The sequence below is a fragment of the Gallus gallus genome, chromosome 28, assembly GCF_016699485.2.
Source record: "Gallus gallus isolate bGalGal1 chromosome 28, bGalGal1.mat.broiler.GRCg7b, whole genome shotgun sequence".
Taxonomy (NCBI): Eukaryota; Metazoa; Chordata; class Aves; order Galliformes; family Phasianidae; genus Gallus; species Gallus gallus.
Window position 1 is genome coordinate 2232120 of NC_052559.1, and position 27184 is coordinate 2259303.

Sequence of the window (27184 nt, forward strand, 5' to 3'; positions counted from 1 at the left end):
TATTTTAAAGAGCGTTTTACCTTCTCCAGCGTTCTCCCTTCTTTCTTCTTCTTATTTTTTTTCCCCCTTTTTAATTCTTTTTTTTTTTTTATTCCTCCTCCTTTCTTTTTTTTTTTTTTTTTCCCAGCTGCAGCCAAAAGCTCTTCTCTCTCCCCCTCAGTCCTGCGAGTGTCAGAAAGTTTCCAGGCTGAGGGTTTATGTCGCCTTCCTCAATAACCTCCTTCTGTCAGACCCAGGCAGCGCTGCAGCTAGAGGCTTTGCTAAGAAGTCTCCTTTCAGGAAGTGAGCAGTAATAAGAGAGCGGCTCAGAGGCAGCATGTATAGGGGCTGCTCAGAAAAAAAAAAAAAAAAAAAAAAAAGAAAGAAAGAAAGAAAAGAAAAAACTTTGCTCAGGAATTTTGCCAGGATTATCCAAAAAAAAAAAAATTAAAAAAATCTCAAACCCACAGGGCTGTAAAGTCCCGCCCTGAGTGCTGACATCAGTGCAGAAGGCAGGTCTTGCTGCAGCAGTATAAAACTCATCGGCTACAGCTCTGCGAGGAGCAGCCATCCTCCTGGGCAGCCCCACGGCAGCAGCACAGCACAGGGGCAGGCAGGACAGAGAAAGCAATTCTGGATCTTGCTCGGATATTTGCTCCTCACTGCCCCCCCCCCCATAAAAAAAAACCCACACCAAACCAATAAAACAAATACAATTCCCAACCTTCATTTTAACTGCTTCGAAATGCTGTTATAAAGCCAATGCATGTCTGACAAAATGGCCTCAACAAAAGGCCGCTGTGCTCTACAGCACCAGTAGGCATTGGCTTTACATTTAAAGAAGCACTCAAGAGTTCATCAGTGCTTTAAGTCCCTTCCCACCCCAGTTACATCATTTTCACCCTGCTGCCTGCTGCGATGCAGAATGCCTCTTGTTCTGCTGCCACCGTGAGTGTCCCACCGAGGACAATGCATGGCTAAAGTAAAGAATAAACACTGCAAGTAATTAATACTGCTTGTTTAAATACCAAGCTCTCTCAGGACACATAAAACAATAAGCAGTGAAGGGCAGGAGCTCATTTCCTTCTTCCGTTTGAAGTCTTCTTTGGGATTACAACGTGGAATATGTAGGTTTTGGTAAAGAGAGTAACCTGGTCATGCTGCAAGTGTTATAAATATGGGCCCTTCTCCATTGACCCTGCTTTTTTTTCTGGATGGAAAAGGGAAGGACACAGCAAGGGCTGTGGTATTTGACAGCAGAGCCCCAGCCTGAGCCCCTCTCTGGGGACAGAGGAGCCCCAAAGCCATCCCCAAAGTGGTCTGTAACCACCTGGATGTTAGAAGGGATCACAGAGTGGGTCAGATCCTGCATCTACTGGGTCATGGCATGCTTGAGAAAAGAGATTAAAAGGAAAGCAAGCAGCTTGTGGTCCCTTTGGCAGTGTATCCTCTACTACTGGTACATGGAGAGCTGAGCCAGGGGCTGCATCCTTGCATTTAACAGCCCTTGTATTCAACAGCCATGCTGGATTTTCATCCACTGCCTGAAGCCCTCTGAACTCCTTTCCTCAGATGGAGCAGCAGTGGATGGCTCAGAAGGAGTCGTACTCCACCACCTTCCTTCCCCCACAGGGACAGGGTGCAGATCCTGCCCTGGCATCCTGCTTCTGAAGGCAGACATGAACAGATGTTCAGGCAAGAGAGCAGGAATAGGGGTATTTCCATGGGCACCTTCCTGATTGCCAGCAGCTCTCAGCTCAGCAAACCCCTGAGATGAGGTCTGTGGGTATGGCCCAGGAGGTTTGCTAGTCCCAACAATCTGGACATGCTAAAGGGACACCTCCCATGATCCCAGGAGGAGAGTTCTGACCGTGCATGGTCACCACCACAAACTCCATCCCTGGTCCTGCTCCTGGAACCAGGACATCCCAGGACAGCAGCAAGGTCCTTGCACTGGTCTTGGCTCTCTGCTTGAGAATGGAGTTCAAAGAGACTGCAATTGCTGGGCTGGATTTTTGGCTGGTTCCCTGGTTGGGTGGAAAGAGTGGTTTCCTTCCTCTGCAGGCCACGCTGGCCATTGTCTGAGCCTCCACAGCACAGACATAAAAGAGCAACCAAACAAAGTGTTTGGGGTTTAATTGAATGGTGCCAGGGAAAAACTAATTGCTCAAAGCATGGCCTGCTGCCATCCCAGGGGCTGAAACTTGTCTTCAAATACACTCAGTGTGTAATTAAGAAGGACTGAGGCTGCAGACATCCATCTCCCCTTCTCAAGAGCACAGGAACGAGCTGCTTTGTGCTACCTGCCGCTCTCCCTGCCGTGTGTGCTCGGGGCAAAAGCCTGCACAGGACTGTGCTGATGCTCTCATCTTCACACCAAACCACACAAATTCCACAGCTCAAGAGCTGAGTTCTCTCCAGCCCAGACCTGCCTCTGTAGGGTGATGGGGCTGCACATACCTTCCCAAGGTCTCATTGCATGCACTGAAGACTGGGCAATGGGAAAGGATAAAGGGATGTGATGCAGAACAAAAAGACATGCCTTAAAAAAGGGTCTCATGGGAAACTGACAGCCAAAACCGTTTGTCTCCAATACCTAACATTGCCAGCTGCTCCCTCCTTCTAGGATGAGGATGCATCTCTTGAAGACACCTAAAATCCTCTCCCTGCAACTCCCCAGCATCCCTGCTCACACATTTAGGGGTGGAGACGACCCAGGAGCTCAGAAGAGCTGCAGGATCCTTTCCCTGCGCTCAGCAGCCCGAGGACACTGCACCCTCATGTGGCTGCACGGGGCCCTGCGAGCTCCGGGCTCATCACCCACAGGTACAAACCCTGCAGGGATGCAGCACCGAACCCAGAAGAAACACAGTGAGCAATGCTCACACGGTGCATCACTTCTGGGGGATGCAGCAGCAAACCCAGGAGAAACATCACCAGCAATGCCTGCACGGTGGTGGCTTCTGGAGGATGCTGGCTGATGTCCAGTGCATCCAGCACACCCATAGAATCATTAAGGTTGGAAAAGACCTCTAAAAGCATCCAGTCCAACCGTCCACCTATCACCAATATTGCCCACTAAGCCATGTCTCAGATGCAGCCCTTATAGGCCATTGCTCATTTTAAGGCTGCCATTCTCGCAGATGGGGGGCAATGTTGAGGCCTGATGGGGTCATTTTGTATAACCATTTTGTCCATGAAATAAAAATTAAGAACTCTTGCTACATCTACACTGGGCAGGGTTCCCAGCTCTGGCTCTACATCACAGCCTGACCCCACATCCATGTTAGGACTAGCTCCTTGGCCACAGGCTGATCCTTTTTATGTTTGCACAGTACCTAACACCACAACGCTCCGTTTGGGCTTCTCACTACTGCCTTAATAAACAAATGCTCTGCTTTGTTTGCAGCCCAAGCACTGCAGGTTGAGAACCTGTGAACAAAACAGGCTGTAAACAAATGGTTTTGATTTTCCACTGGTGTGGAAACACGCAAACTAATTGCCCAACTGTGGAAAAACAGTTTAATTAATGCCAGGTGTTAGAAAAAAAAAAAATGGGGTTGGTGTCTCCCAGAGTTGTAACTTCAGCTTGAAGGAGCCACTGCTAGCTCTGAAAGCAAAGCTGGAAAAAAATGACAGCTATTACTGAGGTTGTTACACATTGCCTCAACTTTGTGGGGATTATTGGCAAGAGACAAACCCATAAGTGAGCCTTATGGGTTTCTCTGCTCACACTGCAAAGGTGGCTGTGTTAGGACACTGCATTTTCACCTTTTTTTCACTGCCTGAGTGACCCATCTTTTATCTCAGGATCTCACCCTTTGCTTGAAATAGACTTTAATATGAATTTCTGAGTGAACATCACGTAGAGCTCCATGTCAAAATATAAACACGGGGCTTTTGAAGGAGACTTATCCATGAACTGCTGTACAGTCATGTAATGCTCGAGGACCTCTTGCATTTTGCATGTGTAACCCAGTTGTGGCAGCTGGTTTTCCCAAACCTTCAACATCAGCGAGCTCAGCTTGCCATAATTACAGCCCTATGCCCAACTTCCAGACTGCAGATTTCTGAGACCTTCTTGGGATTCTCCACCAGTCCTGTTGGCAAACCTCTTAGAATCATAGAATGGCCTGGGTTGAAAAGGACCATAATGATCATCGAGTTCCAACCCTCTGCTATGTGCAGGGTTGCCAACCACCAGACCAGGCTGCCCAGAGCCACATCCAGCCTGGCCTTGAATGCCTGCAGGGATGGGGCATCCACAACTTCCTTGGCCAACCTCTTTGCAATCAGCACTCTGAAGTCACAGCTTGGTGGCCTTTCTCCCCGGTCACCCATTAGCTGACACCAAACCCCTTAACCCAGGGTTTGGAGCTGTCAAGTGGCAGCAAGCTCTGTGGTGATGAAAGACCGTTCCCTTCTGGAAAGGCAGACATGTCCTTGAGGAACAGCTGAAAGCCCTTCCAAGAAAAAGGCACGCTGGATTGTGTTGGATGGTTCCTAGCTGTTGGTGTAGTGGTTGTTTTGACACTACAAAGAGTTGAGCAGAAAGCTGAGCAGGAAAAATAGATGAGGAGAGGCTTCTTGTTGAGGACCTAACCTCTGGAACCCATCACAAACCGTCACACCAAAGATGTGAAACATTCCAAGAGGCTGAGAACCAATGGGCATGGCATGGCAGATGTCCCCGTGCAAGGCTCGCATCCCAAGGAACATCTGCTCAATGGGCAAGAGGAGAGCTTTGCTGTCAGGCAACGTCTTTGCTCAACACATTTGTTTAAACAAAAACAGTTCTTTGCCACCTTCCTCAGATCTGAGTTCCTCCATTGAGGACCTGGTGCTGAGATCTCGGTGCTCTTTCACTCTGTAGAGTTACACGGCTTTTATTTTCTCTTCTTTCCTCTCCTGCGCAACAAGGAAATAGGTCACATTTCAAAGAAACCAGCAAACGGAGGTTAGCGAATGCCAGACAGCTCGCTGGATGGGACGGCCTTTTCCCCTCCTATATCCCAAAACTGACACATTTCTCACTCGTCAAAGAACGTTTTTCCCCTCCTTTCCTTTCTTTCCTCAAAACCACCATAACAACCCCCTGACGGGACGTTCTGCGCACCCACGAGGAAGGTAAGACCTTCTTTGTCGCTGTCGGTAGCTGTTCTACAACATGGCTGCTTTGCTCCTTGCCTCTGAAGTGCTCCACACACCTGGTAGTGGCTGGGTTTGTGGCAGATGGGAGACCTTGTGAAGCACTGGTGTCAATAGGCCCAGCTGAACTCGTTGTGCTGCTTCTCTATGCTTCTATCGACTGCTCCATCGCTGCTTGAGAAGACCAGCGCGGTGTTATGGGGCATCATGCTCCCTTTTTGGTGTCGGGGTATTTAGATCATAAGGTGAAATGGGAGCTTACAGGCCAGAAATTGGGGCCAGTCTTTCTCTTTCTTTAATCTCTGGACATAAAACATCAGAATTTGTCTTCTCTGGAAGCTTCCCTTTAAGTCCATTGCTGCCTGGGAGCCCAAGCAACAATGTGGGAAGAATGAGGGTATTTGGCACCTGTTGGATAATGCTCCAAGTAATCAAGAAGGGCTTCAGAGATTTCCTACTGAAAACTATAACAGCAAGTATATTCCGAAAAGAGGCTTCTACCAAATTCACATTTGTTTCTCTTAATTTCTTTGTCATCTCATCTGTTACAGCTCTGCTCTGTGCTGTGAAAACAGGCACAATTCCAAGCCCCATCAGTTCAAGTACAGTCCATGGTGTTATGGAATAAACTAGAACAAAGGAAAATTGAGATTAAGCCTCAGAAAACATTTCCTAATGGGCAGATCTATTAGACGGTGGAACAGAGGCTGCAGAGATGAGTGGGAAACCCATCACATGGGCAGAACTGCAGAGGAGACTGGAGAAGGGATTAGGTAGCCTGGCAGGGGGTGAGCAAACTGATCTACTGAGGTTCTGCTTCTTCATATCTTGATGATTTGTGTCTTGTCAGCCTTTCCCCACCCTTTTCCCTCACCCAAGTCCCTGTAGAGCTTGCTGATGCTCCCAAGAATGCAGCTTCCTACACAGATATGGATGGTGCCATAGCAGTGTTAGAAAAGCCATAAAGGCATGTGGGTCTTAATGGCTTTTTTTAAAAAAGCTGATTCCTATTAAGCTTAACGAGAAAGAGGATTTTCTGAGAACTCTCAGACACTGCAGTTCCTGTGCTGCCCTGTAAAGCAGATGGCTTCAGAAGGAGCAGAAAGCCTACGAAGCATCAGGCTTTGTACAGGTCCTGAGCCCACTCAAACAGTACAGGAAACACAGGTGGAGCAGTTATCTTCTGAGAGGTCAGAAAGGGCAGCAGCTTTGACTTGTACAAGCCCTGAGTAGGGGGACCAGCAGCACTACTATACCAAGGGCAAAGGACACTGAGATGAATATTCCCAACTCAGACTCTATGGGTTTGAGCTGAGCAACGTGACCAGGAACAGAAAGATGCATGAAGCACATCCTTTCCTCACCAGTGATCAAAGCATTTCGATCACTGAATTATGCTAAATTAGGCTTACAAAATCCCCAGAAGTGACAGGAAGGGCCCTGTTAAGACTGGGGCTGAAAGGGCACAACAGAGACTGGGGGACCCAGGCTGGAGATAGCCTAGAACAGAGGGCAGACAGCAGTGGTAATGGGGAACATGGGCAGCTTTCTTCAGACTCCGGCAAACAGAGAGCTGTAGCCACTGTAAGGGAGGGAGGTCTTAAGACAACCCTACATCCCCAAATCCTATTCAAATAACTGGAACAGAGAGTCCTTAGAGTTACCAAAGTAACAGAAAAGCCTCATGCAGATCTAGCCCCTTACTTTCTGTGCCCCAGATCTGTATTTGGAAAATAGAGAGAGCATGCTGCCTGCTAGTGATGCAATTCAACACTCAGAATAGACCTTTTCACATAGGAAGTGAGTGATTGTGAATGCAAACTTCCATTACCACTTGCAAGTCACACGCTTTGCCCAAATGCCTGCTGGTCACATGCAAACACACACCTACACTTCAGTGCAGATGTGCTTTTGCAAGAACTAGCTGAGTTATTGAAGTCCAAGTCAACTTCCCCTGCTTCTAAAAGTGTTCATTTTCCTCTTCAGAATTTCTCCTTCAGGAATTTCTTACTACCATCTTGTAACCCCTTGCAGTCTGAAGGATGTTTAGTCCTCCTAAAAAACACTTACAGAGCTCCTCCCATGGCTGCAGATTAGCCTTCAAGCTGAGATTCATCTTTTGCCTTTCAAAGCTCAGAACAACTTAATGCTCAGTCCAGCCTTGCTGTCAAGTTGGAGATGGCTGTTAGGTTCTGAGGTGCCATTTTATTTTATTTTTCTGGTCAAGCACTGCAATGAGTTGCCCAAGGAAGTGCTGAAGTCCCCATGCCTGGAGGTGTTCAAGGGACGCGTGGGTAAAGCATTAAGGGGCACGGTTTAGCAATGGGACTTGGCAGGTCAGGATGATGGTTGGACCTGTGCCATTCTGTGATTCTATAGAGACAAACCTCAAGAAATATCAGAACTGTCAACTATCATTTATTGACTCAAATCTTATACTCACATCTGAGGGAAAATCCTGCAGCTGAGTTGCACAGCACCACTGCTTTCTGCCCAGATTCTCCCTCAGCCAATTTTTTTGGCAAATAAGCAAGTAACAGTGCACCTAGATGAGTGTTGAAATCCATTATAGCCTTAAAAGAAAAGTATTTATGCTTCCAAAAATCTTCTAAATAATCCCTCAGTAGAGTCTATTCAGTAAAGAAAGCCATGATGGGTTGCGTCAACTAAGAACAGATGGCTCATCTGCTATCCTGCTCCTATCTGCTTCTTTTCCATCCCGTCAGAAAAATTCCAGTATGGCCATGGAGCAGACCACATTGGTATCTAAAAAGCTGAGATTTGCTGGGTAGATGGAAAACTAGCACAATATTTTGGGTGAGAATGATGACCCTCTTCCTCTTAGTTGTTTACGCTGATCCTGAAGATTATGGGTATAGATGTACATGTATGGCTAGCCCCCTGGTGTCTTATCTGAGATTATTATCTGTCACACACAGAGCTGAAAGGCAGAGGTGACTACATAGTGTAACTACATCTATTTTTAAACAACTGCAGAAGCATTTTATAAAGCCCTAAGGAGCAGCATGAGACTGCGTGCACTTCTCTAAGTCAGTGGAAGAAGCTCTCCCCAAATCCTGCATCAGATGTTCAGGGTTCCCACAGCTGTCATCATGTCAAGGTATAAAGGACAGACAGATGTCAGCAAGAGTCCTGCCACAGCCAGAAGCAGTGCAGACAGACACACAGCCCAGACTGCCTCTGTGCTGTGCAAGGAGCCAGCAAGCGCTGCCCCAGGGAATGCAGTTTTGATGCAGGGACAGACAGGAGCCTGGAGGAGGGCCCTAGGAGTGTGGTGGCTGTAGATGCCAGAGGCACAGGCAGAAGTTGAGGAGGGTTCAGTGCTACCTGCAGCTCTGCACTCACGTTACCAGGGCAGGGTTAAACAGCACCGGGCAATTCTGAGAACTCAGCCAGACCCACGCAGGGCATGACATGCCCTGCACAGCTGCCAATGCCCCAACTCCCCAGGACCTGGAAGGTTTTCCATTCCGTCTCTGCTGGGATTGCAGAAGAAAAACCTATTTGCAACTAATTGTTGTTGGTCTCGCAGCCTGGTTCGTGGTGGGTGGGTCTCAGCAACAACAATTCTGCCAGCAGTGCCCAAGCAACCACGGGATGGGAACATCCAGCCTGTCCCACCATGGCTGGGTGGGAGCCAGCATCCTGGAGGGCACTGCAGCACAAAGCCCCGTCCTTGGACCGCAATGTTCTCCTTCAAGAATTTGTTTTGATGGGTTACTGGCGGACCACAACAGAAGTAGTTGGCATGTTCAGCCGACAAGGGGAGGCTGCAAGAGGGTAAAGCAGAAGCGAAGTGACCAGAGAGCTTTCTAGAAGACAGCCTTAACCCTCTGCTGCTCAATGCAGTGTCCTGTGCTCAAAGAAAAGGGGATGATGTTTGTATTTTCAGCTGCAAGCGTTCAACATTAGTTTGCTTGGTGGAAGAGTTAAAGGAGATGGTGCATCTTGCCCACAGTAAGCAGCAGGGACAGCACAGGCAGACATTAATGCATCCTTCCGTTGATGGATGCAACTTTCCATTGACAGCATAGAAAGGACAAAAGCTAAGAGTCTGCCAGATCATGAAGAAAGAGCTATTTTTCACCTTAGTGTGGCTGATCACTGAGCCATTTCACATAGAAATGCAGGGCAGCAGTAACTACTCTTCATGTAGCCCTTCTCTGTGAACAAGCAGAGGACCTGTTCTCATTTCAGACACTGATGCTCAACAAAAGACCACCCAAAAATGTCAACAGTGGAAGAAAAAATGTTTCTGCATTCAGTGTTTTTCAGTATTCCATGGAGCTTTGGCTGGACTAGAAGTTACATTGGCCAGAGAAAGAAACTGAGAGCGTAACTTTCCCTAAATGGAACTCAGAATTGCAGAAATTAGATATGGGAAAGTCCTATTAGCTCATCCCAGTTTCTTCCTGCCCATGGACAATAGTTCCCTGTAGTACTTTTTCTGACCCAGTCAGTGCTAAGTGAGTAGCAGTGGGACTTCCACTATCCTCCCCGGAGATACAGTTCCACATCCTGATGGATCCTATTAGGAAATGTTTCTTAGTAATGAGCAGAAAGTAAGGCTGGTTATCATCTTCATTATCCCCATAGCATCTTTTTCAGTGCATCCAAACAAGCTTTTACTCCAAAAGATGATCATATTCTTCAGATGCTTGATGGTTGCTCTCATTCCCTGCCTGCTGTCACACCTGTTCAACATATAATACACATAATTAGTTCCTACTCATTAGTCACATCAGCCAGGCCCTTCACTTGCTCCATCCTGTGCTTGCAATGTTTACAAACACTTCTAGTATCAAAACACATACTGAAATAAGCTGTCTCCATCCACAGCTTGCAGGTGCCAGGATGGTGTCCACCACCAGCACTGAATCATATGGGTGGGTTTGCGGTTTGATTTGTTTGCTGTTGGCAAAACAACAACATTTGTTTGGCAGGGCCTTGGTTTTCATCTGTTCCACGTAAACAAAACTCATCTTTGTGCATCTGAGAAGCAATGAATGCACCCAACCCTCTTCCAACCCCTTTCCCACCACCCAATTATTCACAGGAATATTTTGCTCACAAAAGCAGTGCCTGTGGCAAACACCCGAAGCCCCACATTTGGTCATGCCCACACTGGCTGCTGGACCTCTTTGCCTGGCCTTTCAATATGGGATTGAGAAACCACAGTGACTCGTGGCCATTTGAGAGCCCATGGCTCTTACTGCAAGCACAGGGCAGTTCGCTTTGGTGTCTCAGCCAAGTTCTGAGCTGGATATATTTACTCTGTCTGCCTAAATCCCCTCTAGCAGAGCTAGGGAAGGTCATCTCCATAAGGTACTATTGTGTCAGCATTGTGGGGCTGGGTTATGGAGCACCTCGAGCACATGGCAGCCTTCCTCCTGCCTGAGGTTCGGGGCACCAACACCACTGCAATACAACCTGCTCACTCCTGCCTGAGTAGTAATTGCATATCCCTGTCCTTTTCTTCCCCTGATGGCAGGGATTGGAGAGCTCTGGGGACAGCTTCAGAGCAGGACTATAAAACAGAGCAAGATTACGGTTATGTGTAGAGGTATTGTCCAAAGAAAAGATGCCTTGTATCATAGACAGAAGCGAGGTAGTTTGGGATGGACCAATGCAATACAGAAGACCAACAGAAGCCTGGCAATATCTACCATGTCAAATGATCCAATAACAAAAGCTCAGTAGGGAGAAAATACAGTAACTGTTGGCTCATACAAAATTAAGCAGAAAGATGAAGGAACCGAAACTAGTTCAGCATTAATCTCTGTACGCATCAGATGAGATGTATTTCCACTGAACCAGCAGGTTTTAACCCATCTGAGAGAAACTCTCATGGAAGGTTAACCAGCAGGTGGGTGAGCTGCCCAAGGTATCCCTAGACAGCTTGTCTCCCTCTCCAGAATACCTGAGATCCAGCACCAACACCAGGAGCAAAGGAATAGGGTATGGAGCCCAGCAGCCAATCTAGTACAGCTGCATAAGGAACAGTTGTCTCTTTTCAGGCCAAGGGCTGCACGCTCACATGCCACAGAGAACCGTGCTGGAATCCCAACCCCTTTCTGGTTGGCTGTCAGCTCCAGCTCCACCTGCATGGCAGGTAAATGCAGGGACAGGTGCTGCACTCACTCATCCTCAGGGCATCCTGACATCATTCATTTAGACACACTGACCCACAGCTGAGTTATCAGACCACAGAGCACTCACCAACACCAGGCAGCAAACAATGCACTGTGTTTAACCATGCTGGAACCTAATTAAAAGCTGTTCAGGATGAGTGGGTCCAGGGGGCCAGAAGTGTTTCCAGCGGCTCTACAAAGGATCAGCAGGGTGTTCACAGCCTTCCAAAGCAAATCCACACGCAACAGCTGAGCACAAGTAGCCTTAGGGCAGCGTTCCTCTGCTTTATGCCACCAACCCCTACCCACGGATCATGCACCCCACCTGTGCCCCAACAGAAGCTCCTTAATGGGCATATTTGGAATAGGAGAGGATGCTACTGCAAATCAGGAGGTCCAAGGGGGGGAGTCCCCCCGTTTGTGGGGACCAGAACTCAGGATTGTTCCTACATTAACCCAGCTACTAAAGGGAATAGCAGTGCTGTCCTTTTCCTTGTACCAGGGTACCTGGGACTGTCCACACTACTGTATATCCACAAAATATTAATGTCAGCTTGTCTTGAAGCAAAGCATCACACTTAACTGGATTTCTGTGACCCTCATCAAAGGCAGCACTTTTAATATGGTTCTGGACATTCTGGTTTATCAGGGTCTGCCAGGTCCTACCTATGATGAACTCTTGTTCAGGGATCTTTTAATGGAAGAGAAGTACAATATAAAGAACCAATACCCTTTTCTTTAGGAAAGGAGCCCAGACTCCTATAGTCAGTGGCAGAACTAATTACCAACCCTGTGGCCAATAATCACCCAGTGCAAAGCAAACAGCAGCCACTCTGCACCAAGAAAGACAGTGATATCCGCATGCTTGGTTGTCTTTCTGTGCATACTCCATAAGCAAAGCACTAAGAGATAGGTAGAAGCTGTCAGAGCATGTGATACACCACAGGCCTGACCACACATAAATACAAAACAAGTTCATGCATGAAGTAGGACCACCACCTTTAAGTGATCCATTGGTGCTTCCTACTGCAGAACTTGTAGAACATCCCCAGCTGGAAGTGATCATCAAATCCAACTCCCAGCTCCACACGGCACCATTCAAACGCTATGGCTGAGAGCGCCAGCATCCAGGAGGAGCCTGCTGCATGCCCACCACGCTTGGGTGCAGAGCCTTTTCCTAACGCCCTCCCCTTGCTCAACTAAATGGGTAACTGTCATAAGAACGAAGTTACTCTCACTGTGTTTTGGCTCAGGGGACCACACTCTGCCCGATTTCTGTTGTGCAGCACTGCAGAAACATCTGCCCCAGCATTCTGTGGGTTCACAGCCACCAGTGAAAAGCTCGGAGGAAGCAGGCTGGCACCAGACAACAAGGCAATCCCAGCCATTAAAGTAACAGCTGGAGCAAAGCAGGCAGATAGCTGTAACCACTGGGCCCAGGCAGGTGGTCCCCCCCTCCCCATCTCCTGCTCTCAAGGAGAGAAGAGCAAATTGCTTCCGCTCATTAGCATCTGACAAATAACCACAGAAGGAAAACAAGTCCCCAGCAGGATATGAATGAGCTCAGGCCTTTACTGCCATCTGATTGCACCAAACAAGCGTGTCATCAATTCTCCACGCACTGCTGCACCATTTCTCCTGTTCTGAGGAGGATGGGCACCCTCAGCCTCAGGTTTAGAGGGGCCAACGTGAAGCAAAGCAGCAAGGAGATGTGGAGCAGGAGCATCCCAGCAGTGCTGAGCCCCTGCATGGGCCTCATGAGAACCACTGTGGAATTGCATGTTTTCCCTTCAGAAAGGACTATGGGCTCTCTCTGTGGCCAAAAGACTCCCACGTTCTGCTTCAAGGAGCAGAGGCGTGCAGAGTTTCTGCACATGGACAGGGATCCATGGGCAGAGATGGGCAGGTTGGGCTTACATGCTCACTTCAACAGTGAGAACAGATGGGGTCCTTGGGGAAAAAAAAAAAACAGGCTTCCAGCAACAGCAGGGAGCTTTTTCCATGCAATTTCTGTCAACACAACCATTTCAGGTAGGACTGATTCAGGAACACACACTGACAAGTAAAGGAGATTGCTATCTTCAATGACAAGCACTAGGCACCTTGCTTGGGCGAGCAAACAAATGGGCTCAGAGCTTCATCAGCTCCCACTCACACACAGCTCAAGTGTTAACACGTGGTTGGGTGGCTGAGGTTTGGGTGTGCAGTCAGCAGCAGGGAGGTCAGAAAGCAGCTGAAGCCAGGAAATGTAAGTGCTCATGAGGAAATCTTTGGAAGAGCTGCCATGGAATGCATAAATGAAAACTGAACATTAATCACAAGCAATTAGAAGGCTACGGTCAGGACAATCCAAAGCAAGTTTAGGGTTTTGCTTTAAATTGTGAAGCATTTAGAGTCGAATTAAAGTTAGTTTGAGTCTATTGTCATTTAGCATTGAAAAGACCATGTCCCATGACATGGGAGGCAGCTCAGCCCATCCTCTTGCATACAGCCAGCCCTCAACTCACAATGACATCGAAAGGCAGCTTCTGCACTTGTGACATCATTCAACCCTTCAAAAGAGAGTGGCCAGCTACATGTAGATTTGATTGACTGGCGTCTTGGAAGTCTGGCAGTCTTCCTGCCTGGCTTTCCTGTGCATCGTGGTGTGCAGACTGTACTTTTTTACGTGGGCGTTCTTTTTTACCAGTGCCTCCTCGTGTCATAACACCAACTTGCAGACATGGACTTATCACAGCCCCGAGGGGCTGAGCACCCAAAGTACCAGCCAGGAGCACTCAGTATTTGCACTGCTGCAGCCCGAGGGACAAAGATAGAGCTGGTGATGGAGAAAACAGGTCCTGCTGCTTGGAAGCCCTGCATCGCCTCCTCCAGGCACTGGTTTGTCATGTCTGGCAAAGCAACACATGAAATCAGTTCTCATTTTTGCCTGCACTTCACACTGCAGGAAAAGAAAGTTGTGGGAGGTTTGTTTGAGCCTGCTGAGGTTGTGTCAGGGTTGCTCAGGTCCACCTGGAGGCAACGTGAAGGAACAGAGCCATAGCTTGGAGCGAGAGCTTAGCCATGCCCTGGAGCCCTGAGGTGGTGTGTGGGTAGGAGAAAGAGCCTGGACACTCTTAGGGCTGTAAATCATCCTGTTCAAGGGTACCAATCTGCTCTCAGACTTCAGGGGATGACTTTCCCACATGGCTGAGAACATAGAATAGTTTTCAGGAATGATTATATGGTTCATCTGTGGCAGCAAGTGTTATGCAGAAGGGGTGCCAGGACCTGAACCAAGGGGTTCCATGGCCGGAACCAAGGGGTTCCATAGCCCAAGCCAAGCTCTGATCCCTGCCTTCACTCTGATATCTCCCCGAGGCTCTCCTGACTCCAACCCTGGGCTTGGAGAGAAAAACACTCTGTTTGTGACCGAACTGCCTGTGTAGGCAGTTGGAAACTTCGTAGGAGCTCAGTGATGATCAATGGATTCTGCTGATTGAACAGTTTTCAAACGTTCCATTTGCTGTGATGTTTTGGTCCCAGACTTTACAGAGAAGGGAACCAGTGAGTTTAGGTGCCTCAGCCTTTTACCTAATCACTGTTTATCCCAGGTAGCGAGTGGAAATTAGCAGCACATGAAGAAGGCTGTCAACCTCCTACCGCACACTCAGTGCTTCCTCTTCCTTCCTTCGTGAATGTGACTCATCAGCTTACTCTGCAGTCAAAAACAGGAGTTGCAATGCTTCCTCTTCAATCCACCACCAGTGCTCCCACCTGAGGAGCTGAACTGGGGGTTACTGAACCCAACGTCAGGGCTGCTTTGCTTCCTGGAGCATTTCCAATGAGCTCCAAGCACTGACTGCTGTTTATAGCTATGGAGTGTTCTTGTTTGCCTTCTGTCTCATACTGGCAGATCGGCTGAGATCCCACTTTGTTTCACTTGTTGACTTTGATTAAAGGGGCTTCAGAACTCAGAACTTAGGCTTGCTTGAGCTGCCTGACAGGCCTTATGCTTGTTCCACGTGCAGGCTGCAAGTGCTGCTGACGGCTTCCTGTTGTGGTTTCCTGCCTTAGCTGAAACACCTCCTCCCCGCGCCTGGTCTCCCTTCCTGTTCTCATCAGAGGGGCACTTCTGGGCTTAATGAGAACAACAAACAAATAGGTAGAGAAGAGTCTGCTTGCCATAAAGCCAATTCCCCATTGGGTCTGTTGAACACTGAGCAGAGCAAGGTGCACAGGGCAGAATGGTTTCCTCCTAGCTCCTACACCATCCCTACCAAACCAGAGCACACATCAGACCCTTCCCTAGCCTTGGGAGCCCAGAGCTGGCAAGAGGCAGCCAGTTATGGATGCCCCATCCTTCGAGGTGCCCAAGGCCAGTTTGGAGGGGGCCCTGAGTAGCCTGATCTGGTGGGGGGGGCACACAGCTCTCAGTAAGGGGTTGGAGCTTGATGATCATTAAGATCCCTTCCAACCCAACCATTCTATGCTTCTGTGATTCTGATGACCAACCAAGCACAGCTCCAGCCTGAGAGCCGCTTCTGCAACAGCACAGTGGGACCAGTGATCAGCATTACTCTTCCCATCGTGTTCAGAAGTGGGGGTGATGCTGGGAAAAATCAGGGTAAATACCAGAGAATTGGCCAACGGGATGGGTTCCCTTTACTCTAAACATGAGTGATGCATTTGTGGGAAATGCGGAGGGACACCATGACTGGCATGGTTAGTGGGCATGGTGAGGATGGGCTGATGGTTGCACTAAGATGCTCTTAGTGGTCTTTTCCAACCTTAACGATTCTATGATTCTCTCACTCTGGCCTTTTTGGGGTCAGCATCTGCATAATGACAAAACTGAAGATTAGGCTCCAAGGAACAAATGAGACCCTGTAAACGTCGTAGGATTTCCGTTAATCAACGTGGGTGATTTTAGATGTTTTGATACAAAACCAGTAACTCAGGGAAAGGGGCTCTGCAGTGACTCAGTCAATGAAGTGCCATTTCTCACTGCGCTTTCACCGAGAAGCCTCACTGAAGCAGCATAGTGGTAGGTTTGCTTCTGCTTGTAGGCTGTTCTGTGCAGGGATCTCCAGTAATGCTTGCACATTTCAGCCTGATGGAGAGTGGGGGATTGAACTTGCTTTGCAATGATGGTCGGCCACTTCTGAGCTCCAGCTTTCTCTGGAGCACGTGCAAGATGTAGAAATAGGAACTTATAGAAATTGCAATCAGAGTATTGACCGAATTCAGAAATCAGCCAGAATCAGATATTGGAGGAAAAAATCCATACAATTTATCAAGGGACCATTGGAGGAAGGCTTCTCCTCCTCACTGTCAACTGTTGGGTAATGTCTGCCTAGAAGCACTTGGGTTTGTCTTTACTTTCTTTTGCTGTGTTTGGTGTAATTGTATATCTGCATGTTCTTTAGACGTAAAGATTAAAACATGAGATGTTTTGATCTTAATTTATTTAAGATTTTGGCCTAATGGGCTCTTACAGCAAAACTAATTTATTCAGAGAAGGAATTTCCTTTTACTGTGAACAGTGCCAGAGGGAAAAGAGGAAGTAAAAGCTAATAACATTGGGATGGATGTAAGGAGCACATTTTTAACAGTGAAGGCAATTTGTGACTGGAGCAATTCATTGTAGGATTTGGTGCATCCTCTGCTTGAACTAGATGAAAATCAGGTGTATTTCTGCCTACACTTTCTAGCTCTGTCGGATTCTCTGGGCAGAAATATGAATGCACCCACGCAAGCGATGTTCGAAGTGACCCTAAAGGCTGAACAAACGTGTTTGAATCCCACTTAACCATTTTTGAAAGATTAAATCAATGCAGAAATTTGGTTCTGTCTTGCAGATTAAGCACCAGTAGCGTGTGAGCCGAGCCGGGCAGTCCCAACGTGTGCAGCAATGCCGGATGCTGCCGCTCACCTGCCCTTCTACTATGGCAGCATTGCCAGGTCGGAGGCTGAGGAGTACCTGAAGCTGGCTGGCATGTCGGACGGGCTGTTCCTGCTGCGGCAGTGCCTGCGCAGCCTGGGGGGCTACGTCCTTTCCATGGTGTGCAACCTGCAGTTCTATCATTATGCCATCGAGCGCCAGATGAACGGAACCTACGCCATCGCGGGTGGCAAAGCACACTGCGGGCCCGAGGAACTTTGTGAGTTTTACTCCAAGGATGCTGATGGGCTCTGCTGTACCCTCCGCAAACCCTGCAACCGCCCCAGCGGCGTGGAGCCCCAGCCGGGGGTCTTTGATAGCATGAGGGACAACATGGTGCGCGAGTATGTCCGGCAGACATGGAGACTGGAGGTAACGGCCATGGCCAACAGCGCCATGGGGCTGTGCAAGGAGCAATCTCTGGGGCTTACTGCCACCTCCCATCCTCACCTCCTCTATCACTATCTTCCTCCTCTTCTGTCACATCATGGTACTGCCAGCTCTTTCTCCTCTGTGGCTGCAGGCACTGAAAGCAGTCTGATATCTCAGTTGCTTGGTGTTGGATGCTGAAGTCACCAGCTACTCTATAAGCATTTCTCCATGTGCCATTTGCTCCTCCGCAGCACATAGGACGCTCTTTGTAGTCAGACCCTCATCAGTGCCTCCATAATGTCTTGATGGAACCAGGCTCAAAACTCTTGCTCAGGTTTTCCTTGCTCTTCAGAGTCCTTGGAGGCTTTGCCTATGAGCCTGAGGCACTGAGTACCACCTAGTCTGCCTATTATTTAAACTTAAAAACAGCTACAGAGAGATTGCTATGGTTGGTTGTACACAGGAATACGCATAATGTAGATAGACTAAGCAAAACTCTGTGGATAGCCATAGTAGCTGCCTTGTAAAGAGTTTTTTCTCCCCGTTGTCACCTCCACAGTGGCTGTTCCATCACTTCCAAGTCCTTTGCAGACAGACGGCTCAGGCATTCTCCTCAGGGAGCCTTTCTGCTAAAGATCTCTAAAAGTGACCCATTTTAGACTGGAGGTGTTTGTCAGAATGAGACCTTCAATAGGGTTTCTCCGTGAAGCTGAACTGTGACCGCTGGTAAATAACACAAAGGACATTGCCACCTACTGGCAAATGAAAACCTGCAGCTCCTTATAAAGTGTAGAGCTGATAGAACTCATTTACAGTAACACACATTGATTTCCAGACTGCGCTGCCCTTGGTAAGCTGTACTGCCCGGGGACAGCAGGCAGCAAGGGAAGGGGTCCTGGTCCTCCAGGAACACAGAATGGGAAGGCATCAGTGAAGCTGATGTCAGATCCCCCACACAAACATGGTGGCTTCTCTCTTAAAATCATAGAATTATTAAGGTTGGAAAAGATCTCTAAGATCAAGCCCAATCTAAACCCATCTCACCATGCCCATTAACCATGTCTCTCAGTGCCACATCTCCACGATTCTTGGACACCTCCAGGGATGGTGACTTCACCACTTCCCTGGCCAATATATCATCACCCTTTTTGAGAAGAAATTGTTCATAATATCCAACTCGAACCTCCCCTGCAGCAATTGAGGCCATTACCTCTCGTTCCCTCACCAGCAAATAAATGGGCATCAGATGCGTTTAAGAGGAGAAAGCAATTTAGATAAGTGAGTAATAGTGATACACAGAATAACAAAATTCTATCCAGCTGTGCTTCAGGCATGATTAAAGCCATTGGTGCTTCAGTTACGGGACCATCCAAGTTTCTTGTGACATCACTCCAAGATGTGCTGGAGCCATGCCTCACTTCTCTCTCTCTTCCAGGGGGATGCCCTTGAACAGGCCATTATAAGCCAGGCCCCGCAGGTGGAGAAGCTCATTGCCACCACAGCCCATGAGAGGATGCCCTGGTACCATGGCAACATTGCCCGGGATGAAGCTGAGCGGAGGCTCTACTCCGGGGCACAACCCGATGGGAAATTCCTGTGAGTACACAAACCCTGGCAGATGCTGTCATCCCTGTTCTATCTACCATTTCCCCACTTCCAGTGCCCTCTGGCTATTTGTCTCACGTAAGCATTCCTGAGAGGTTTGGTTGGGTATGGTCAGACTGTTGTTACGGATCTTTCAAATTCAGGGTCTGACACTCCACATCTGTTATCTACCAAGAAGTGTCTGGCCTTCATGAATCCAGTTTGGAGCTTTATTGTCCGCACGAAGCATGGTTATTAATTAATGCATTGGGTGATGTCAGATAAAAGGTTCAGTAGACAAGGACGTTTATCAGTGAAATTGAGGCTCTGTAGAATAACATGTCTCTGCAGAGGTGAGACAGCCCTTAATTTAATTATCTCCCTAATGAGTTGGAGAAAGAAATAGCCAGTCACCACTGCAGCCATGCTAATTCGCAGGGCAAAACCTCGAGTTGCTTTTAATAGTTCTTCTTCCCACCAGGCTGAGAGACAAAAAGGAAAACGGCGCTTACGCTCTGTCCCTTGTCTATGGCAAAACAGTTTATCACTATCGGATCGACCAGGACAAGTCTGGCAAGTACTCCATCCCCGAGGGAACCAAGTTCGACACGCTCTGGCAGGTACGGTGCTGGGAGTTGATGAGCACTGCTGTCCTAGCAAAGCAAAGGCACTTCTCCCTTGCTACATCTGCCCATGCCTTGGGGGGAAGGAAAGGCCATCTGGAGCCTTAAAGACACTGAGAGCTTGGAAGGTCTTTAAGATCTTGCACACAAAGACCTGGGAGGCCCATAAGTCTTGAGACAGCTCCCAAAACCCTGACATGACCGCAGAGCCAAGTGCCAGGAGACACATCCTGTCACCCCACAGGGGCTGTCTGCAGACAGGAGATGGCTGTGATACCCCACCTATGAGGAGGGGGCTGGGTTTTAGCGGATGTGACAAGTGCCTGAAGCCCAGGTACCAACCCCCATCCTGGCTCACTGTGGGCACACCACAGCCCAATAAATCACAGAATAGCCTGTGTTGGAAGGGACCCTTAAAGGATAACTGAGTCCAACTCCTGGGGCTGCTCCAGGAAAGGAATGAACCACTTCTTCCTGGGGAGGTCAGTTTGCAGACTGTAACTGTTCTGCTGAATTTTTCAAATTCCCAGGGCTGTTTTCACTCTGAATTTGAAAGAAAGCAAAGACTTCGGGGCATTTCTTTTTTTTTTTATGGAAACAGAACTGTGCCAGGCTCCTAATTTGGAATGAAATCTGAGCCACGCAGGACAGGAAGAGAAAGTCTGGTCCCCTGTGCTCTGGTGGCTGGGGCTGGGGTGGTGGTCTCCAGCTAAGGTGAGACCCCCACTGTGTTGGAACCAGAGGGTGCTGCAGTGGAAAAGTGCCTGGGATCCAGAAAGTGAATGCTGGGGTTCTGCTGGGAAAGCCAAAGGTTCCTTTCAGACTTTATCAGACTTACAGTCCCTTCCGGCTGTGTCAACAGTGACATTGCACTGAGAATGCCCTACCCAGCCGTACTACTAAAGCTTTTCCCTTTGTCTTTCTCTGGGGCTTATCTAGCTTCCCAAACTCTTCCCAGCTCTGGCACACACCCAGATGCAAACGCTGTAGGAGTTCCCTGAGTGCACAGATAGAAAGAGGAGGAAGAAATAACTGAGTCCCTGGTTGCCATAAATCTGAGAGAAATCATGATGATGAACCACACGTGTTGCCTGCAAAGGAGGAGATGGTTTTCTGTTTGCATTAATCTCTTTTCTCCCCAATTCCTTTATCAGCTGGTGGAATATTTGAAGCTCAAACCAGACGGGCTGATTTTCTACCTGAGGGAAAGCTGCCCCAACCCCAGCATGGCAGGTGAGCTGGTGCCAGTGCCAACTTTGGCCTCGGTCACTTGTCCCAGGTGTCACAAGCATCACTTCATATCCTGTCTGTGGGACTCCTGAGGTCTCCAGAGGGCTGGGAACAGTGCCCACATCCATGCACATTTCTACATCCATTATGGTTAAAGAGGTAGAAAGGGACTTTTGTGTGGGAGGGATCGGATCCTCCGTGGGCTGATGCTGTGTTCCTGCTTGGGGTGTAAGCAGACTTTCACTAACAACTCCTCTCTCCCAATCCACAGCCTCTGCAGCACCGGCTCCACCGACCCACCCCTCCGTGAGCGTAAGTTGTGGGGAGACTCTGTTTTATTGGTACCTCATTTAGTGGCATTTTGAATGGATCAAAATGTGCTCTTCTTTAAAAGGCAACAACTCAACTGGAATATATTAAGGCCGGCTGCAATGCTGTCTCCTTTCCAGCTTGGATGGGGACAAGGAATAGCTGGGCATAGCTACCATCAGTGCCAAGAATGGTTTCCATTCTTGCTGTGCTCCTTGCAACACTCAGGGCTGTCCTTGGGGAGACATCTCCCCCTGCCCTCCTTGCCAGACAGGAGTGAGGGAGGTGTGATTGGGTTCTGGGAATGCTCAGCCCCACTGCTGGCCATGGGCCACATCTTTGTGCTCTCTCTGCATCCCCAGCCCTGGGGAACGTTCGTGCTCAGTGCCCAGCTGTGCTGAAACCAGCAAGTTTGGGCTGTGTGAGAGCCCAGCAGAGCCTAAATAAAGGGCTGAGCATGTACCCAGCTTGTCAAAGAGCTTTCACAATCTCAGAGCTGTGCTGGATGAGTTGTACCATAAAGCAGTAACAGCTCTGAGGCTGCAGAGCTGCACAGGGTTCATGCCAGCCAGGACAAGATCAGCTCAATGCCAGGCCATTCCTTGTGCCCAGCACTGCACCTTACAGTGGAAACCACCAGCTGGGCCTCTGTTGGACTGCAGAGGCTCCCTGTCCCTCACATCTCCCATTTCAAATTAAAAGAGTTTCCCCTGGCTGCTTTGTCCACTTTATCACTGTTTCTTTTCCAGAAAAACCTTGGGCCTCTCAATGCAGATGGATACACACCGGAACCTGTAGGTGAGCATCTCTGAAAGCCCTCAAGCTGTAGAAGTTCCCATTTGTATCACTTTCTGGTCAAGAAGCTGTGCTGCAAAGCCTCTTTTCTACAAGGGAACCCAAGAGCATCCCACTCACTTGAGGGTGCTGAACCAAGAATATTGCAGAACTGTTTGCCTGCATCCAATAGCCAGCAAAGTCCTGTTCCATTCCCCCTCTTCTGCCTACTAAATTCTCAGTGTGTTCAGTTAGATTTCAGTGGGGTAAAGTTAAGCACCCAAAAGAGTGGTAATGTGTTGGTGCAGGCTGCCCAGGGAGGAGGTGGAGTCATTGACCCTGGAGGTGTTTAGGAAGTGTGTAGATGTGGTACTCAGGGTCATGGGTTGGTGGGCCATACTGGTGGTAGGTGGATGGTTGGACTGGATGATCTGAGAGGTCTTTTCCAGCCTTCATGATTCTATGTGTCTGGGACCTGCAGGAACCTGTGGAATGGGAGTGCTCCAAAATTTCTCTCCATCCCAGGTCCTCTATTTTAACTCAGTGAGGCCATGGACTGTGAGAGGAAGGGAGATGCCCAGGAGGAAAGCTTGAATGCAGGAGAATTGGCCGGGGAGGGAGGAGAAAATCCAAACAGCAAAGGAGAGAGGGGCAGAGAACAGTACATCGTTTACAACTACAAACAACTGTATCTCTATGAAAGCTGCAGGGAAGTCACGTGTGCTACCCATGGACACCAGTGTTTATGAGAGCCCATACAGTGACCCCGAGGAACTGAAGGATAAGAAACTCTTCCTGAAGAGGGACCACCTGATGATCGATGAAGTGGAATTGGGAGCAGGAAACTTTGGCTGCGTCAAGAAAGGAGTCTACAAAATGAGAAAGTGAGTGCTGCCCTGTGAGATGCCCAGGGAGAAAGAAGGGGGTGCTCCAGACTGAGCTCAGAGGTGTCCCCTGCCATCCAGTTACTACTCAAAGAGACCCCAGAGTGATAATGGGGGGTATATGAGAGACTTTGGAAGGTCAGTGGTGGCCTTCCCAGGACTTTCAATGACAGCCCAAGTGTCCTGAGAGTGTAATATGCATTGCGTGCTCCCAGGCATGGGACTGCCACTTCTGGAGGCATTTGCTGGGCTAAGAGGAGCAAGTCCATGCTTCTGAGGTCATCTTGGCCCACATCTGGTCAAAGGAATGGAGCTGATTCAATGTGCAATCCTTCCTCTGGTTCTCTGTGAGCCCACAAAGATGGCTTTGTGCTTGAGATCCCCCTTGAAAAATGGCAGCAGCGATTCAGATATCACCGTGTGAGAAGCCTTCAGACCTACAAGTGGCAAATATTACATGAATCCCGCAGCTGTTTAATTCATCCATGTGTGTGTTCCTCTTGTACCCTGTGCAGGAAGCAGATCGATGTGGCCATTAAGGTGCTGAAGAGCAACAATGAGAAAACAGTGAGGGATGAAATGATGACGGAAGCTCAGATCATGCACCAGCTGGACAACCCGTACATCGTCCGCATGATTGGGGTCTGTGAGGCAGAGTCCCTGATGCTCGTGATGGAGATGGCTTCTGGTGGACCACTCAACAAGTTCTTGTCTTCCAAGAAGTGAGTACTGAATAAAACACAGCGGATTCTCTGCATTTCTCATCAAACTCATTGCTGTCAGGGGAGTCTGACTTTGTAGGGAAAGGGAGGGTGATAATAGCAAAAAGAGATTCCTTTTAATGCAAGCTATTAGGGGGGGTGATGCTTATAGATCATAGATGTCCTTGTTCATTGCCTTTTGTAGCTGGAAAGCTTAGAGGGGACTATGTTGTATAGATTAATGACAGGTCCTTGTTGTCTGGCAGTTTTATTACTGCATTGTCTTTCCATCCTCCCCAGAGACGAGATTACAGTCAGCAATATTGTGGAGCTGATGCATCAAGTATCCATGGGGATGAAGTACTTGGAAGAAAAAAACTTTGTCCACAGGGACTTGGCAGCAAGAAATGTCCTGCTGGTCAATCAGCATTATGCCAAGATCAGTGACTTTGGCCTCTCAAAGGCTCTCGGTGCTGATGACAGCTATTACAAGGTAAGTGTAAGCAGAGCAAAAGATGGAAATAGCCAGCAGGAGGCCTCCAGGCTGCAGGCTGAGATCCCCAGAAGCTGAGGCTCTGGGCTCTTCCCAGGAGCCCTGCTGCACAACCACATCACGTTCTGTCCAGTCCCAATGCTGTGGCATTAAAAGGGGCTTTGCAAGGATCCAGGAGATGAGGAAGAAATGCAGATGGGGGCAATTTTTCTGCAGTGTAGGATTGCATTTAACACAAACATGTAGCAAAGTAAAATTCAGGTTCAAATCGGAGCAATCTGTATCTCAGGGAGCAAATGTTCCTCTTTGCTTTGCTGTAGGCCAGGACAGCAGGAAAGTGGCCTTTGAAATGGTACGCGCCAGAGTGCATCCTTTATCACAAGTTCTCCAGCAAGAGTGATGTATGGAGCTACGGTGTGACCATGTGGGAGGCCTTCAGCTATGGGCAGAAACCATACAAGGTGAGGAGGGTCCATCATGGGTGAATGCCACAGTCTGGATTCCCACTCAGTTTCCATTCCCTTGAGCTTTTACCGCCGTTGAACAGACGGGGAAGCAGACAGGCTCACTTCCACTTTGTGGAAGGCACAAATTGGATTGCTTGGACCCTGCAGCTTTGTGTTCACATAAGGGAGAGGAAATGGGAAACAAAACATTTGGGTCTGAATCAAAGCAGATCTTCTCTTTGATCCTTCCAACTGCTTGCAGAGCTGAAATATCAGTTGCTCAGACACTGCTCAGTTTGGGCTTGGGATGAGACACCCAAAGATGGTGACTATATGGGGTGTGCTGTGCATGGACCCAGAGCATTACCAGCACAGATCTGCCTTTACTGAGCCTGTTGCTAGCTCCAAAAACACTAAAACATTTTCCCACTTGATCCTCTCCTAGAAAATGAAAGGCCCAGAGGTCATCAGTTTCATAGAGCAAGGGAAGCGCATGGACTGTCCCACTGAGTGCCCAGCAGAGATTTATGCCCTCATGATGCAATGCTGGACCTACAGGTAAGGGCTTCCCTTGCTCATTTCTCTGCTGGCTCATCAGGACAATACGAATGAATGTTGTCTCCTGCCTTTGTCTCATTCCCATATCCATGGCACATAGAATGCATCTACTCCTTGCTTATGGTTCCTCTTCATTTGCCTGTACCAACCCTGGAAGATCTCAGAGCCTCTCTGCCTCTGCACTTCTCATCCTAGAAAGGTCTCAGCTTCTCTCCATAGCCCTGTTGCAGCTTGTGCTGTTCCCCCCAGATTATTCAGCGCCTGCTACCTTCTCCATTGGGTCAGCCCACTTCTGTCCTTTCTGTTGGCTCTTATTTGTTCCTTTCTGCCCTTGCAGTTGGGAAGAGCGCCCAGGATTTTTTTCAGTGGAAAACACAATCCGCACCTACTACTACAGCATTGCCACCAAGACAGAAAATGGTCCAAAGGCAGAGGACAAGTCAAAAGCAGCTTTTCCCTGAGTTTCCCTATCTGCCCCTCAACACACACCCTGGACTTCCTGCACAAGACCTGGAAAGGCTCTTTGCAAACTTTGACTTTAATTTTTTATATGGTCGGGTTTTTTTCACTCCAGAACTAAGAAGCCAGGAGTTAATGCTGCCAGCAGACAGCAGAGGAGAGCACTCATCTGCGCTCTGTGTCTCCCAGCTGCCAGCCATGGTTTACACCTCCAACCTGACCCGCACACGACAGTACAGGACAGCATTGTAGTTCCTTCCTACCCACTTCCAAAACCATATCCCAGTATCATAGCTTAATGCCAACCAGGCTTACTGGGGATGAACTGTGCTGGCTCCAGCAGACCTTAATTTCTCCCAGTCCCTCAGAAAACAATTCTTGTGCTGGGAACCTGCTCAGCACAGGGCATGGTGTCTTCATCCCTACAGTGGTTAAGGCTCTTCATACAACAAAACCCCAAACATCTGTTGCTTGCCCCCTGGGCCCTGACTGCCTCTGTGCTACTGAAATGAGCGTTTTGGTAACTCTATAAATAAACTATATTTTTTAGCATCCCTATGTCTCAGACTGTTGAACTGTTGTAAATATATGCAGCTGCTTCAAGCTGAAAATTGTCATTCCCCTCCAGCAAGGCAGGGTTTCCCTCTCTGATGCTCTCCATATGCCTGCAGAGTCACCACCCTCGTCACCCTTGGTTGGCTTCAGGGCAGAGCTGGAGCTTTCCTGCACAAAGAGCTGCTCAGCTGAGTCCACTGTGGAAATTCATCCATCCATCCATCCATCCATCCATCCATCCATCCATCCATCCATCCATCCATCCATCCATCCATATCTCAGTCTGTCTGTCTGTCTGCCTGTCTATCTATCTATCTATCTATCTATCTATCGATCAATCTATCTATCTTTCTATCAAGGCTCACACTGTTCTACCCCTGCCCTGGGTGCAGTGTATGACCCATGCTGGTGAGGTGTGGTTTGCAGTGTTGAGAAGGCAGGGGAAGCGGAGGAAGGAGGAGATCAGAGCTCTGAGATACAGCAAAAATAAATGCTTATCTCTCAGCATCTTCTGGTATCTGAAAGCCACACAGTAACTCACACAGCATACCTTGTCCACAAGGTAAAACAAACAGCTCTTTGGGGGCACAGCCCTTATCTAAACCTGAAGGGGAGGTGGATTTGATCGGAAGGCGACCGTTCAGGTATGAGACCTGAATTATCCCCTTGGTACAGCCTCAGAACTGTCAGAGAACCTCAGTCTGATGAAAACCAAAATGTTCCCCTCTCTTTGCCTAGGCTACAGCCTCCAGTGACAGGAACTACTCACACACTAAAGCATTTTCTCTCTCAAGCCCATTAGCTTGTCCTATATGCTTGAGAACTACAGACAACTTATCTTTGCCAACAGAGGGGAAAAGAGACATCAGAAGAGAAAGTGGCTGTTCATGTTGGCTCAGTGAGCAGCAGAGATAGGAAAAAAATTATCTTCTGTGTCACGTTTTCCTCCCAGAGAAAGTAGGAACAAAGGTCCGATGTTCTTTCTATTTGCAAA

General features: G+C 48.5%; 2 protein-coding genes across 4 annotated transcripts in view; one reads left to right on the plus strand and one right to left on the minus strand.

Moving 5' to 3' along the window:
* The window catches only part of ADAMTS10 (ADAM metallopeptidase with thrombospondin type 1 motif, 10), a 47939-nt gene extending 47648 nt beyond the window's left edge, over positions 1-291 (minus strand). Inside the window, exon 1 of the mRNA NM_001389647.2 lies at positions 21-291. The gene's annotated coding sequence lies outside the window, so the exon portion shown is untranslated. The remainder of the gene's footprint in view (positions 1-20) is intronic.
* Positions 292-4909: 4618 nt separating this feature from the next.
* ZAP70 (zeta chain of T cell receptor associated protein kinase) lies at positions 4910-26187 on the plus strand. Of its 3 annotated transcripts, none has more exons than XM_040653532.2 (13): positions 4910-5106; positions 17099-17574; positions 19010-19170; positions 19640-19778; positions 20936-21014; positions 21283-21323; positions 22070-22118; positions 22798-22978; positions 23494-23700; positions 23980-24172; positions 24493-24633; positions 25064-25176; positions 25514-26187. In XM_040653532.2, exons 2-13 carry the CDS (start codon positions 17173-17175, stop codon positions 25635-25637), a joined length of 1830 nt encoding a protein of 609 aa, XP_040509466.1. In that variant the 5' UTR covers positions 4910-5106; positions 17099-17172; the 3' UTR covers positions 25638-26187. The 3 variants fall into 3 exon arrangements, with proteins under 3 accessions (XP_040509466.1, NP_001308485.1, XP_046760529.1); NM_001321556.2 differs by having other exon boundaries at positions 17120-17574; XM_046904573.1 differs by having other exon boundaries at positions 5000-16305; positions 17120-17574.
* The last annotated feature ends 997 nt before the right edge of the window (positions 26188-27184 follow it).